Source organism: Glycine soja, chromosome 3 (assembly GCF_004193775.1).
Source record: "Glycine soja cultivar W05 chromosome 3, ASM419377v2, whole genome shotgun sequence".
In the NCBI taxonomy this organism is placed as follows: Eukaryota; Viridiplantae; Streptophyta; class Magnoliopsida; order Fabales; family Fabaceae; genus Glycine; species Glycine soja.
Window position 1 is genome coordinate 33949523 of NC_041004.1, and position 14492 is coordinate 33964014.

Genomic DNA, 14492 nt, shown 5'->3' on the forward strand with positions numbered 1-14492 from the left:
GACATATCTCAAATACATATCAGGCACGCGTGCATGTCTTAAACTTTGAATAAGCATATATATAGAATAAAACGATATACTCTATATCCACTATAATTACTGCTTACAAATTTGTATCTCTTGCTGATCTTTTTGTGATGATCCCTCACAGGATGTGAGACAACTGTCCATGGAACAGTCATTTGCATTTATTGGCTGGTTGTTGTTGGTTTGTGTTTGTTTCTGATGGTGGGGGCTAAATCCTTGTATCTCCTTCAGCTCTGAAAATGCTGAATTCAGGCACTGAGAGGACACTTTTGACACTACCTCTGAGAGTTGAAGTTTGGCAGCTTCAAGTCCTACTACTCCTAAGCTCTGTCTACCTAGTGTTTCCTGAGCCTTCTCCAACACTGCCTGAAGGTATTTTCCTTGAGCCTCAATACGTAGCTGCAGGAGTCTTTGCACCTGAATATGGGGTCAGATGGGTTTTTAGTTAGAATTTTTGTTGTCTAAAAGCTGAAATGACTTAATGTTAAGTCAATTGTTTGCATAAGTGGGTCGAGACGGAAAAATTATTATATAGTTTCTAACTATCACGTGTCCATTGTTTTGATCAATTTCTAAGTGATACAGAATTAAATTTTGACCGAAATATATAATATATTTTTTGTTTAATTCATTACCTATTTTTTTTTAAAACCTGTCGTTCAATTTTTTATTTCTAGAAGTATGGATATCTGTAGGGTCTAACATTGATGGGGTTGGCGGAGGGGACGAAGTTTATGTGATGAACTTATGTGATGAACGTGCTGGCGAAGAGGGGGAAGTGTAGTTGAGAGTTGAAAGATAGGGTCGAATTTGAGGAGGAGGTCGTTAATGGTGGAAATTAGGTGAGATGGGTTGGTGGGTGGGTTGGGTGAAGCTAAAGGTAGTAAAGATAAATGAAATAAGGCTGAGGTGGAGTGGTTTGGAGCATTCGTTTTAACTAATGGGTTGAGGCTTGAGAAGGTTTGGTTTGGACATCAGCGCGTAACTCAATTTGGTGTCCTAAGTGAACGAAGGTCATGGTGAAAGATTGGTAATCAGTCATGATAGGGCCCTGCGTGTTGAGCCATTCAATGCCCAAAACGACATTGACACCGCTGATAGGTAGAACCATAAGCGTCACTTCGAATAGGTTGTACTGAATGGTCATGGGAATGTTAGGGCAGGATTGACTTCACTCCAAAACTAAGCCATTCCCAACCATGACTCGTAAGGGAGGTATGTCCACTACGGGAAGGTTAAGGAACTTAGCAACCTGTGGTTGGACAAAGTTGTGGGTACTCCCACTATCGACGAGCACGATGAGGCTCGCCTGGTTAATGAAGTCGTAGACACGAAAAGTGTCAGTGACGGGAATACCGGCTAAGGCGTTGAGGCTGATGTGGGGGTTTATTGGAGAAAGGTCAGGTGGGTGAGGATCAGAGGAAGATTCAATGGGGGTCGAGAAAGATTGTGTTGGTTCAGAGCCAAGGGGTTCATCGGATTCGGCCACAAAGAGCAAGACACGACCCTTACAACGGTGAGAAGAACTCCACTTCTCATCACAGTTGTAACAAAGACCTTTCTGGCGTCGAAAGGCCATGTCCTTAGCAATACGCTGTGCGAATTGGGTTTTAGGTTTGGGGAAATTAGTTGGGGAAAAAGATTGGGCATGGTGTTGGGGAGGAACTGAAAAAAGGGTTTGCTGGGAGCCCTTTCGACGATCATTAATTTTGTCCTCCTGGAGGCGGGCAAGGGCGGTGGCCTGAGGGAAGGAGAGAGGTTGCAACACCTAGACTTCGCGACGGATCTCTGGTGATAGATCGGAGACAAAACAACTGAGAAGAAAGGGCGACGGAAGGCCAATTATACGGTTCGCCAAATGCTCAAACTCTGTCAAATACTCTATCACAGACCCACGCTAGCAAAGCTTGAACAAGGCTCCACGGGGATCGTCGTAGAACGACGGTGCGAAACGATTTTCTAGGGCCTACAACAATCATGGCCAAAAGGTGATGAAGTCGTTTCTGAACATCCACTGGAACTAGTTGAGTGCAAGGCCATCCATATAGAACGAGGCGACCGTAGTTTGTTCTTCCTCCGGAGTTCCCTGGTAGTCGAAGAACTGGGAGATCTTAAAGATCCAACCCAATGGGTCATGACCATTAAATCGAGAGATGTCAAGCTTCATGTGTTGACCTGGAGGTGACGGGGTGGCAAGGGTGAAGTAGGGAGCGTGGTGAGCTGTGATAACTGGTTGCACATGGCCGCAACTTTACTGGCCAGATCAGAAAGCTTGTCCGACAGAGAAGAAATAGCTTCTTCAATTGTTTTCCATGTCGAATGGTCGACTATGACGGGCCAGACCAATGTTAGGAGCAGAGGGAAAAGACAGTCCTAGATTCAAGGTCAAGGAACCTCTTGAACAACCATGCTACAATACTACAGATAAGTGAATTCATCCATATCTTTTTATTGATTGTAATTGAATTTATACACTGTTTATACACTGCTGATTGGGACAAAGGGCATAATGCTCTTACGAGCTTTCTAACAAACTTATAATAGACTAGTAGTGGCTATAACAGTTTTGAATTTGTTATAACTAACTTATTCTAATTTCCTATTGTAGTATATCCCCGGAAATGGATTGATGGCTTCGTAGGACATCACACAAAGTCCTCCAAACAGGCAGACGTGAACCATTAAGCTTGGGCCGGATTCCATGGGCTTCAGCTACTTCTTCTATGCGACTCTGTGTGAATTGCTATCACCGTACTATATATAGTGCTGCAAAAAATAATGGATAAATTCCTAGGTGGGACAAAAAATATAATTGTATATGAGTATGTCATTGCGTGAGTTTCTATATTTGGATTCAAGACCAATCTGACACAACTTAGCATTTTGTTCATTTTTTTTACTCTTATTCGTTAAAACGGAACATCTTGGTATGGTCGTGCCGTCTTGCTCGATGCTTGAAACCTAATATATCCATTAATTTGGAGACCTATACACTTGGATTTTGTCACACTCAATGATATATATATATCATATTGAATAATATCTTATTTATTTCAGAATATGCAATCATGAAATAAATTTGTTAATTAATTATTATTCTCCGAATGTAGGTCAAGAAAAGGTTGTCAATGTCAAACTGGTGAACCACTAAGAGGAATTGTTATATATGTGACGCGGTGGAGAGATACCAAATGGTGTCATGAGAGCTCCAAATTTGAGTTGATGCTGGCTCTTCCAACATGGTCACATTTTATATAACATATGAAATGGTATATGATAAAGTATTTTGATTTCTCTGAAAAAGAAAATTTTGAAAGATCGAAATCGATTATTTGAATTGAGTCTAATGAAAAAAGTTAATCTCCTATACCATGATGAATTAAGATTTAAATTTTTGTTAAGACAAGTATTTATTACTTATATTTAATCTTCAATTCTGTCTCGAACAAAATTATATTTAAAAACATATCATGAATAAAAAAAGTGATAACAAAGTGTTACAAATTTTGATTTAGTGGATGAAAAAATAAGGTACTTCATATGTTGTAGAAACATATAGTCCTAACTATATATTAAACTTATATCTTATGAGCCTTTTTTAATTTCCTCTTCATTTATATGTCAAATAATATATTCCTAAGAAATGCCTTATCCTAATCTTAATTTCTTATATTATTTGCATTTACGTATAATCAACGTTTGTCTATCTGTTACTTTTTTTAAGTTCGAACAAACCTAGGCTCATCATCATATCCTGAACCCCTTAACACACAGTTCTATAAGCATAGAGAAAATCGAGATATATGTATCACCACTCAAAAACTTATAATGCCAAGATCATTTTTCATTAAATAAAACTATGTTGATGGAAAGAAATTTAATAACTAACATTTTTTTTTCTATTAGTATGCATTGTTTTGAGACGAACGTCCAATAAGCCGAAGGAAAGAAAACTACAAATGCTAGCTGAACCCGTACGGCCAAAAGTACATGGCAAAACACGTACAAATTAATTACACAAAAATGAATCTTTTTTATTCGTACACAAAAACGAATCTTCTTTTATCCGTTCACAAAAATGAATCTACCAACATCTCCTTTTTTTTCTGTTAATAAAACGATATTAGAATTCAACTACTTTACCTTCAGAATTTTCAGCGCAATAGAACTTTCATCCTCAGTCGTCATCAAAGCAAAAATATGCACAACTTATATGTTCAAGCTTAAGAGAAATATATATATTTTAAAATTATTAGTAATTAACCTACTCTTTATTATTTATAAAAATTCTTGTGAAATCTATTGAATACGTACACTTATTAAATAAGAAGTGAAATTTACCTTATTTTATGGGACTAACATAATTTTAACTAATAATAAAAAACATTAAAAACATATAAAAATAGCATTCCTTTATATATAATTTGCTAAACAACAAGTCCTGCCTTAAATATTTATTTTGCTTGACAGGTTGCTGACATAAATAGTACCAAGCAAATAAAGTCTTTGTATTAGTTTTAACATTCACCAAAAAAAAAGTGTTAGATTTAATTGTGACGTTTTGTTACTAGACATAGCAATGATTCTTTAGCTATACAGAATGAGGTCAACAAGAAGAATGAAACTTATAAATAAAGGCTTCAAAAATAAAATTCAACAGAGGGTCCCACGATCTCTAGGCTCTACTATCGTGGCACTTCAGTAACGAAATTGATTGACATACACTGATATAGGTAAAAGAATTGGAGCATAAAAAATTAACCAATGTTACCAATAATAAAAAATAATGTTTGTTTCACATCTATAAAGTTTGAGAGAGTTTGAGAGGGAAGAAAGGAAGAGATGGGAAGAGAAGGATAAAGAAGACAAAAACAAAAGAATTGTAATAGATGGTATGTTATAGATAAAGTTTATATTTATATTAATAATAATGTAAAATTTTAATATTTATATTAATAATTTAATTTCTTTTAGATAAAGTGTATTTACTCGAATAATTAAAGTTAGCAACTAACATTTCTTTTCCTCAATGAGTAGTGCATGGTATGTTTTAACAAAATTTGTTTTTCTTTTAACCACTCCAACATATTACCTAGGTAACTGAAGGCACACCTCAGTTTTTTTTTTTTTTAATTTCTCTTTATATATAAATTACTTTATCTTTACAGTGTACTTTAAATTTTCTTTTTTTACTTCATTAACTAATACTGACAGTGATTACAACTATTTATTTAGATTTTTTTTAAAACAGATTTGTAGTTTTTTTGTTTATTCCCACACTTTGTAACAACAATGAAAATTTACAATTGTAACACTGTTATTGTTATTTGCAATATCTTGTGTCTATTAAGAGCTAGTTTAATCTTTGCTGGCACAGCATTTTGTTCTTTATAGCAGAGTTTCCCTTGTAGAAGAACATGATGATTCAATAAAAGTTGGTCTATGTTTGGTGTGACTGGATCAAATGGTATTTTACTTTATATAGAAAAAATCTACATGTCACTCATAAAGTACTTATGGCAGAATAAAATGTACGGTTGAATATTCATTATTTTATTTCACCTGCATGATACTATTAAACTTTGGATTCATAGGTAAATAAATTAATTAACATGGCGGCAAAAGTAGTTAATAGTTTGAATGCAATTAGCTTTGTATAATACAACCATTGTATAGAAGCTGGCCGGCGGAGTCTTTCATGCACATATGCCACTTTTTGTAACATCGTATTTTTCTAGTTTTTGTCATTCTTGTTATTCTAAGCACATGTGGTGCAATTTCTCTCTCTTTCTATGTATATATACATATATTTGTGCCATTCTTGCAATGCCATATCCTCCAATTGAGCTTGAGAGTGTTTTGAGGATTTGGAGAGATTATCAAACCTCTTTGAGAGGTAAATTTCTTGTAATGCTCATAACATAATCCAATGGTTTAGGAATCACTATGTGAACTAGGAAAGTTGCAAATGTTTATCTCTATCTTTAGTTTTAGATATTAGTTGTTTTATTATCTTAACTACAATTTGTTTTGGGGCATTGGCATATCTTGTATTTTGTTGCTAATCAATCTACATTTTAAGGGTTCTAATTGTGACTCAGCTCAAAAGTGCATATTGTTTTTGCTGGGAAGAGAGCAGAAGATTAAGCAGCTTCAGAAAATGGGAGAGGGGTCTGTGGAACTTGAGGCTATTGTAAAGGAAGCTGTTGATCTGGTATGTGAAACAAATAATAGAAAATTAAAATGTCCTAAGTTTTATTTATTTATTTATGGCATAGTCTGTCTCTCTAGAGTTTATTTATTCCTCCTCCATTTTGGAGCTGAAAACATATTCTAGTTTCTTACATGCAAATTCTCAGTGATTACTTCAATTTGGATTAGTTATTTTGTTGATTAGTCAGTTGGGAAATTACTCAGAAGTTATTTAACTTTTGTTAAAAAGAAGATTGTTTGAATTTCTTGTTGCTAACTTGGAAAAGAAACTAGTCTATCTACATGGAAGCACTAGTGAGAAGAATAGATTGCATAGTTTTTTGTTCTGTGAAAAGGAAGAGAGGAAGACCGAGAAGAACATTGGAGAAAATTGTTAAAGGGAATCTCATGATGAATAATATCTCCAAGGAGTTTTAACCAAGTCCAATGGTACTATGTGATCTATGTACCTGACCTCACCTGGTGGAATAAGACTTTTGTGATTGTATTATGTGTCCTTTTTATGTATTTTTCGAGTCCAAACCCAAAATATGAAGAAATACAAAAGAAAAGAAAAGTAGGATGAAATTTTCTAATTTACTTCTATGATGGTTTAGTCACATAGGGGATGAAAAACACTATCAGTATTAGGCATCTGATTAACATGGAATTTGTGCTATGTAGGAGAACATTCCTATTGAGGAGGTTTTTGATAATCTCAAATGCACAAAAGAAGGTTTAAGCTCCGAGCAAGTACAACAGAGGCTTGACTTGTTTGGATACAATAAGCTTGAAGAAAAAAAGGTTAAAAGCCAAACTTCAATGCTTTTAGTTTCCTATTTCCTCTCTAAATTGTTGCTCAGGTTTCTTATAGATAGCTTCTATACTTTAATGCTTGTACAGGAAAGTAAGATACTGAAGTTTTTGGGCTTTATGTGGAATCCTCTGTCATGGGTTATGGAAGCTGCTGCTATCATGGCCATAGGCATGGCACATGGAGGGGTAAATCTTCACAACTCTTTGAGTTTTCAATTTTTTTTCCATGGTTTTACAAAGTTTAATTAATGAAACAAAACAATAATTTGGCATCCTTCAATTGATTTGATCCTTGATATTACAATATATATATATATATATATATATATATATATATATATATATATATATATATATATATATATATAGTTAATCTTTGAGAATTTTCAATCAATTTGGTTCAGGGCATTGGCTATAATCCATTTGTTCCTTAACATAACCCAATCAATTAATTTATTCCCTAGATATAATAGCCGTTAGCCAAATTGGTCTGACATGAGGGACCAAATTGACTAATTATTGCCAAAGTCTAGAATTAAAATCACCAATAATTGTAATTTTAAGGGCAGATTTGATGTTTTACACTTTTTCCTGGTAGATAATATGAAACTATTTTCATTCTTTTCCTTTTGTTACTTTTAACTTGGAAATTACAAATATCATTAATTTTTCAAAGGATTGTGGAATACAAGATTAAGTTTTTGTTGGTAACAATTTTAGATATTGCCATAGGTTTAAATTTAAAAGTCAAGTTTCATTATCAATCAGTCAATTTTTACTGTCTGAAAACAGTGATGTTACAATTTACAATCCATTATATTTAATATAATAACTCAAAACTCTGCAGGGTGAAGGTGGAGATTATCAAGATTTTGCTGGCATAGTTCTTTTGCTACTTATAAACTCCACCATCAGTTTCATAGAAGAAAACAATGCTGGCAATGCAGCTGCTGCCCTTATGGCCAGATTAGCCCCCAAAGCAAAGGTTATTCCCCTCTTCACTGATTTAACAGTAGCTACCTACATCACTATTGCATGTTTTTGTTTTCCTTTTCCAATGACTTTGTTATACTGTCTTGTTTCCATTTCATTTGACATCTAATCTAATTTACCTTTACAGGTACTTCGTGATGGAAAATGGAGTGAAGAAGATGCTTCAGTGTTGGTTCCCGGAGACATAATTAGCATCAAGCTTGGTGACATCATTCCTGCTGATGCACGTCTCCTTGAAGGCGATCCTTTGAAGATTGATCAGGTAAAATTGGCTGTTAATGGCTGAGGTTGTTCCATATCAACTAAGTTAAACTAAAAGGAGATGTGAACTACATAGGAACCTTCTCTGAGCTGGTCCAGATATTCCTTAAGAAAAAAGGAAATATCAGTTTCAGATGAATAAGAAATTAATCATTTGATGCATAGATGGATAGGGGAAGTTGTTAAGGGAGATCTTGTTATGTTCTCTGAATTTTAGTAACTGTGGTTCCTGGAATTCGAGGACCAGGAAGAACCTCCCAAAACAAATGAATAGAAACTGAGTATTATTTTTCCATAATCTGAATTATACACATCACCCTATATATATAGAACTTGGATGATGGCAGTAGTGTAACACTAACAGAAAGATACTAGAATATTCTTATAACAGAAATCCTAACAAAATACTAGTGCTAATAGGAGTGGTGGCAGACAACATGTCTGGTACAACCACTACCCTCATGCCAGCTCGGCACTCTTGCTTCTTCCTCCTATAAGTCCTTCTTCCTATCAGATCTCATGCTAATTAATATCTCTGAAAATCTGGTCTTTATCTGAGCCGAATGGCTTTGTGTGATCCATGTAACCAATCTGACCTAATAGGAAAAAGCTTTTGTTGCTTTTGTTGTTGTTGTTGATGATACATAGATAGATGACATGGGACATCCTAACTAATATTAATATACTATGCTTCATCATCATATCATCCCATACTTGACCCTCTTGTATTGAGATATATGTTTCTGTGTGTTTCAGTCTGCTCTTACTGGAGAGTCACTTCCTGTCTCAAAACATCCTGGAGAAGGAGTATATTCTGGTTCAACTTGCAAGCAAGGAGAAATTGAGGCAGTAGTTATTGCAACTGGAGTTCACACCTTTTTTGGGAAGGCAGCTCATCTTGTGGAAAACACAACACATGTTGGACATTTCCAAAAGGTTCATATATAGGATTTTTAGTCTCTTTAATGTTGTGCGAATGAATGTTTTCCGTCTCAAGTACATTCATCCCCATGTGAAATATTGTCAGGATAATGCTCAGTGACATCACATAATTGTTACAGGTTCTAACATCTATTGGGAATTTCTGCATCTGTTCAATTGCTGTTGGTATGATTTTGGAAATCATTGTGATATATGGAATCCATAAAAAGAAATACCGAAATGGTATCGATAACCTCCTTGTGCTATTGATTGGTGGCATCCCTATTGCAATGCCAACTGTCCTTTCTGTTACTATGGCTATTGGTTCACACAAGTTGGCTCAACAGGTTTGTGATGCAATGCAAATTCAAACATTTCATTGGCTTTTATAAGACCATAAGAATTTAGTATTTTTAAGTTTTTGATATCTTTGTGCAGTTGAGCTAATGGCTATGTTGGGTGTATTCTTTGCAGGGTGCCATAACAAAGAGAATGACTGCCATTGAAGAAATGGCTGGAATGGACGTGTTATGTAGTGACAAAACAGGCACATTAACTCTTAACAAGCTTTCAGTGGACAAGAATATCATTGAGGTCATAATTACTCTTCTTAGTTCCTACTAAAACTAAGTATAACGATTGGTTTGATATAAATTTCATATCTGTCAAATGTATGTAAACCGGTATATCAGAATGTCCAATGTCATGTATTGTACATGACATGGGAGATTCCTTCAAGCACAAACATTATATTTCACTTCTGAAACAAGTACTCAATTTCTTAAAGAAAGAAACATATTAAGGGAAAATAATGAGCAATGCTAACAATTGACAATCAACTAACAATTGATCTTAAAGCACTGACAAAAACCCTTTTCATATATAGAACCTTTAAATTCTGCACATATAAATAGATATAAATAAATATGAGTGATGCTGTTTATGTATTTGTCTATATATGGATCCATATTCTTAAATGCTAACTAACTTTCTTTCTCCCAACAATTATCAATATCTGGCAGGTTTTTGCTAAAGGGGTTGATAGTGATATGGTTGTACTTATGGCTGCAAGAGCATCAAGGCTAGAGAACCAAGACGCAATTGATTGTGCTATAGTTTCGATGTTAGCAGACCCAAAGGAGGTACAAGTTCAAAGATGCCTTATTAGATTAACAACACTGAAAGCTTTTCCAATTTCATTCTGCAGTGAATTCCACATTCTTTTAAAAAAATTCTTAGATGATAGCTTAATTAATACCATCATACATTAAAAAAAAAATATAAATAATGCATTAATAGACAAGAAATTTTCATTATTCAAATTGTAGCATTCAGCAAAGCAAGTTTCCACCATCTTCTGTAGTAGAAATTTGGTTAGTCTACTAATGGTTCTTTAATTTTCCAAGGCACGAACTGGAATAAAAGAAGTTCATTTCCTTCCATTCAATCCAACTGATAAAAGAACTGCCCTTACATACCTTGATGCTGCCGGTAAAATGCACAGAGTTAGCAAAGGTGCACCAGAGCAGGTAGTATATAATCCATTATAATAACTCTAAAGAACCATACTATCTTACTAGAGTAACATTTGTTTGATCATTATTTAACTCTTATGATGTGTAGATTCTCAATCTTGCACATAACAAACCAGAAATCCAACAGAGGGTTCATGCAATTATTGACAAGTTTGCAGAACGTGGACTTCGTTCTCTTGCAGTCGCCCGTCAGGTTTATATGTCCTATGAATTCTCCATCATCTCATTAGTATATCACTGTATATTTTTATATAGCAATGGAAATTTTTCGAATTTAGGAAGTACCTGAGGGAACTAAAGACAGTCCAGGAGGACCATGGGAGTTTGTTGGCCTGCTCCCTCTTTTCGATCCTCCTCGCCATGATAGTGCAGAAACAATTAGAAGAGCTCTTGATCTTGGCGTGAGTGTAAAAATGATCACTGGTATGTGTCACCATTACTTGATTTTCGTTTAAGAGTATTTCAATTGAAAATATCTTGGTTGCATTTACAATATGAATTTTCTTGTGGCAATGTTTCTCTGTGAAAAAACAAGTTCAAGACAAAAACTTATGCATGATTCAAGTGAATTCATAATTTGTGTAGGATGGAAAACATTACAAATGTTACCATCTATTTTGAAAACTTATTCTTGTATTACCACTGTTCAATATTCTTCCTAGTGTTAGTTTTTATTTAAAGAAATTTTATTCGTGCTTAGGACAACCAGAATAATCCTAATCGTTTCCATACTGGTAGATAAATGACAACCTTGATTTCATTAATTTTTTAATTTTTATTATTTAGACTATTCTTACAAAACAATGTGTCCAAGGCAATGGAGAAGTGAAGAAAGTGCCTTTAAAAGAATCAAATTAAAATTGGTGGCTTAACATGACATCTAGCTACCTTTCCAACACCTTGAAATTTTCTAATTCTAAAGTAAAACCTATCTCATTGGGTATTATAGTGAACATAGGAAAAAGTGTGATAGTTTCTGTCTACTAGTGGGAGATTCTACCTCTATAATAGACTTGTCCTTGTGTTCTTTGTGTCACTGATTTAATTCTAGTGTACATAAGAAAACGATGATCAGAGATGCTCATGTTGTGATGCAACAAAAAACATTTCAGGTGATCAACTTGCAATAGGTAAGGAAACAGGAAGGCGTCTAGGGATGGGAACTAACATGTATCCTTCTTCATCACTGCTTGGTGAAAATAAAGATGGATTGGGTGCTGTCGCCGTTGATGATCTCATTGAGAATGCTGATGGTTTTGCTGGAGTCTTTCCTGGTAAGCCAAGAAAGCAGTGATCAAAAGGGTCATCTAATTTAATGTCTTGTTCGATTTCTGATAATATGTATTTCGCCTCAGAGCACAAGTATGAGATTGTGAAGAGGTTACAAGCTAGAAAGCACATTTGTGGGATGACTGGTGATGGGGTGAATGATGCACCTGCCCTGAAGATAGCAGACATAGGTATTGCTGTAGCAGATGCTACAGATGCAGCCAGAAGTGCTTCTGACATAGTCCTAACCGAACCCGGGTTGAGTGTGATCATAAGTGCAGTTTTAACTAGCCGTGCGATTTTCCAGAGAATGAAAAACTACACAGTAATCCCACAACTATCAACATATGAAAATGAAAATATTTCTTAGTGTGACAATAAATAATGATTTTTATTTTATTCCTTTTCCTTTGCAGATATATGCTATATCTATCACTATTCGTATTGTGGTAAGCATTTTGTACATAAAAAATATATTCAGAATGAACCTGATCATCAACTTTCTTCTCATTTTCAGTTTTTTTTTTTTTATCATTTCAGCTTGGTTTCATGTTACTGAACAGCTTTTGGAAATTCGACTTTCCTCCCTTTATGGTTCTTGTCATTGCCATTCTCAATGATGGTAATATTAGCTACTTTATAGTATCTTAATCAGAAGTCTCATTATAATTTGATGTTCATTACATGAAATACTTTATTTCTGGTATCCCCTGACTTGTTAGCGTCCTTGTAGGTACCATCATGACAATATCTAAAGACAGGGTTAAGCCTTCTCCACTTCCTGATAGTTGGAAGCTTAGTGAAATCTTTACAACTGGGATTGTTCTTGGCAGCTATCTGGCTCTAATGACTGTGATCTTCTTCTATATAGTTGTTGAAACAAACTTCTTTCCTGTAAGTATCTTCTTTCCCGTTGTTGTCCACTACTTTGTTATTCTTTCATTCAATGAGATGATAATGAAGTATTCTGCCCCAGGACCATTTTGGTGTGAAACACTTTCACTACAATCCAGATGCTTCTATCAAAGATCCAACCAAAAGAATGTTGGGATCTGCTGTCTATCTTCAAGTCAGTACAATTAGTCAAGCCTTAATTTTCGTGACACGCTCAAGGGGTTGGTCCTACACAGAAAGACCTGGTCTTTTGCTTGTCACTGCCTTCATCATTGCTCAAGCGGTACATCGTTTTCTCAACCTTCCAGCATTGCTTATTATTCAGACCTTTAAATCTATTTGAACTTTCTCAGTGGGAAGCCTCACTGTTTCATTTCACTATATTCTCAACAGATTGCAACTGTTGTATCTGCCACTCTCAGTTGGAGACTTGCTGGAATCAAAAGTATTGGTTGGGGCTGGACAGGAGTCATATGGTTATACAATATTATAACGTATCTATTTCTAGATCCTTTAAAGTTTGCTGTTCGTTACGCACTAAGTGGAAGGGCTTGGAATACAGTGATAAACCAAAGGGTGAGTATAATGACTGAACCAGTTATAGAACTTCTGCAAAAATTTGTGTGTAGAATAAATGAACTTATATGTCTAACAAAAAAATGGGTTCAAAACTTAAGTATGCCAGATGGTTTTTTATAGACTCAGTCTCTAAGATTCAGAATGATTAGTGTACTTATATGGTTATATTATATGACTTCTTATTGGTGCAAATTAACAGACTGCATTCACCAACAAAAATGACTTTGGTAAAGAAGCTCGTGAGGCTGCATGGGCAACCGAGCAGAGAACCTTACATGGCCTCCAATCTGCTGAGTCAAAAGGGTTTACAGACAAGCACACCTTCAGAGAAATTAATACATTGGCAGAAGAGGCTAGGAGGCGCGCAGAGATAGCAAGGTCAGTGTCTTTGATCATCTTCTAACTGTTTCATAGTTTTTTTTTTTTTTACCTTTCCATGATTTTTCATTTCCCCCTAATTGTTACTTTTCTTCCTTGTGATGCAGGCTGAGAGAGCTTCACACTCTCAAAGGTAGAGTGGAATCATTTGCCAAGCTAAGGGGTCTGGACATTGATGCCATGAACGGACACTACACTGTCTAAGACTTTATGACTGCTATCTATCATCATTATGATGCCATGTGACTCTTTAAATTTCTTGTATTACGGCTTTGTCTGATGTCAGACTACAGGTTTTACTTCAACAATGTATCTGCTTAGTTTTCTTGTACTTTTCATTCAAACCATTGGTTGTTGTTTGCTTTCCATTTTGTCTTTCTTCTTTGGGAAAATTGTACCTATTGTGTTACAATAATGTTGTTTACACCTCTCTATTTGGAAAGCAAAATATTTTATTTGTAAACTTTTCGTAGTGTTGCAAGAAAATATGCTTGGAAAAACTTTTAAACAGGATATTTAAGTAATAAACAAATAAATGGATGTCATTTTTTTTCATGGAGCCGTAAAATGGTCAAATTTTCTGTTTCATGACATGAGATCACCTAAAATTCAGAGATTTACAGCTAA

At 35.0% G+C, this 14492-nt stretch overlaps 2 protein-coding genes across 2 annotated transcripts; one reads left to right on the forward strand and one right to left on the reverse strand.

Moving 5' to 3' along the window:
• Nucleotides 1-96: 96 nt before the first annotated feature.
• LOC114405185 lies at nt 97-1606 on the reverse strand. Its single transcript, XM_028367824.1, has 2 exons — nt 1280-1606; nt 97-444 (listed from the first exon to the last, which is right to left on the reverse strand). The coding sequence occupies exons 1-2, from the start codon at nt 1604-1606 to the stop codon at nt 97-99; spliced, it is 675 nt and encodes a 224-aa protein (XP_028223625.1).
• A 4255-nt stretch (nt 1607-5861) lies between these two features.
• LOC114406524 (plasma membrane ATPase 1-like) lies at nt 5862-14328 on the forward strand. The gene is made up of 22 exons (XM_028369242.1): nt 5862-5923; nt 6110-6241; nt 6904-7023; nt 7123-7221; nt 7883-8020; nt 8156-8290; nt 9046-9225; nt 9351-9557; nt 9685-9804; nt 10233-10352; nt 10617-10739; nt 10834-10938; nt 11024-11168; nt 11858-12019; nt 12101-12339; nt 12431-12463; nt 12555-12636; nt 12748-12908; nt 12991-13191; nt 13302-13484; nt 13687-13865; nt 13973-14328. The coding sequence occupies exons 2-22, from the start codon at nt 6188-6190 to the stop codon at nt 14067-14069; spliced, it is 2883 nt and encodes a 960-aa protein (XP_028225043.1). The 5' UTR covers nt 5862-5923; nt 6110-6187; the 3' UTR covers nt 14070-14328.
• Nucleotides 14329-14492: the final 164 nt, after the last annotated feature.

Coding starts and splice junctions, on each gene's coding strand:
- LOC114405185 (XM_028367824.1), bottom strand. CDS start 1,606: ATGGCCTTTCGACGCCAGAAAGGTCTTTGTTACAACTGTGATGAGAAG. Junction 445..1,279: donor ACAACTTTGTCCAACCACAG/GTTGCTAAGTTC, acceptor CCCCATATTCAG/GTGCAAAGACTCCTGCAGCT.
- LOC114406524 (XM_028369242.1), top strand. CDS start 6,188: ATGGGAGAGGGGTCTGTGGAACTTGAGGCTATTGTAAAGGAAGCTGTT. Junction 9,558..9,684: donor CACACAAGTTGGCTCAACAG/GTTTGTGATGCA, acceptor TATTCTTTGCAG/GGTGCCATAACAAAGAGAAT. Junction 10,740..10,833: donor GCAAAGGTGCACCAGAGCAG/GTAGTATATAAT, acceptor TATGATGTGTAG/ATTCTCAATCTTGCACATAA.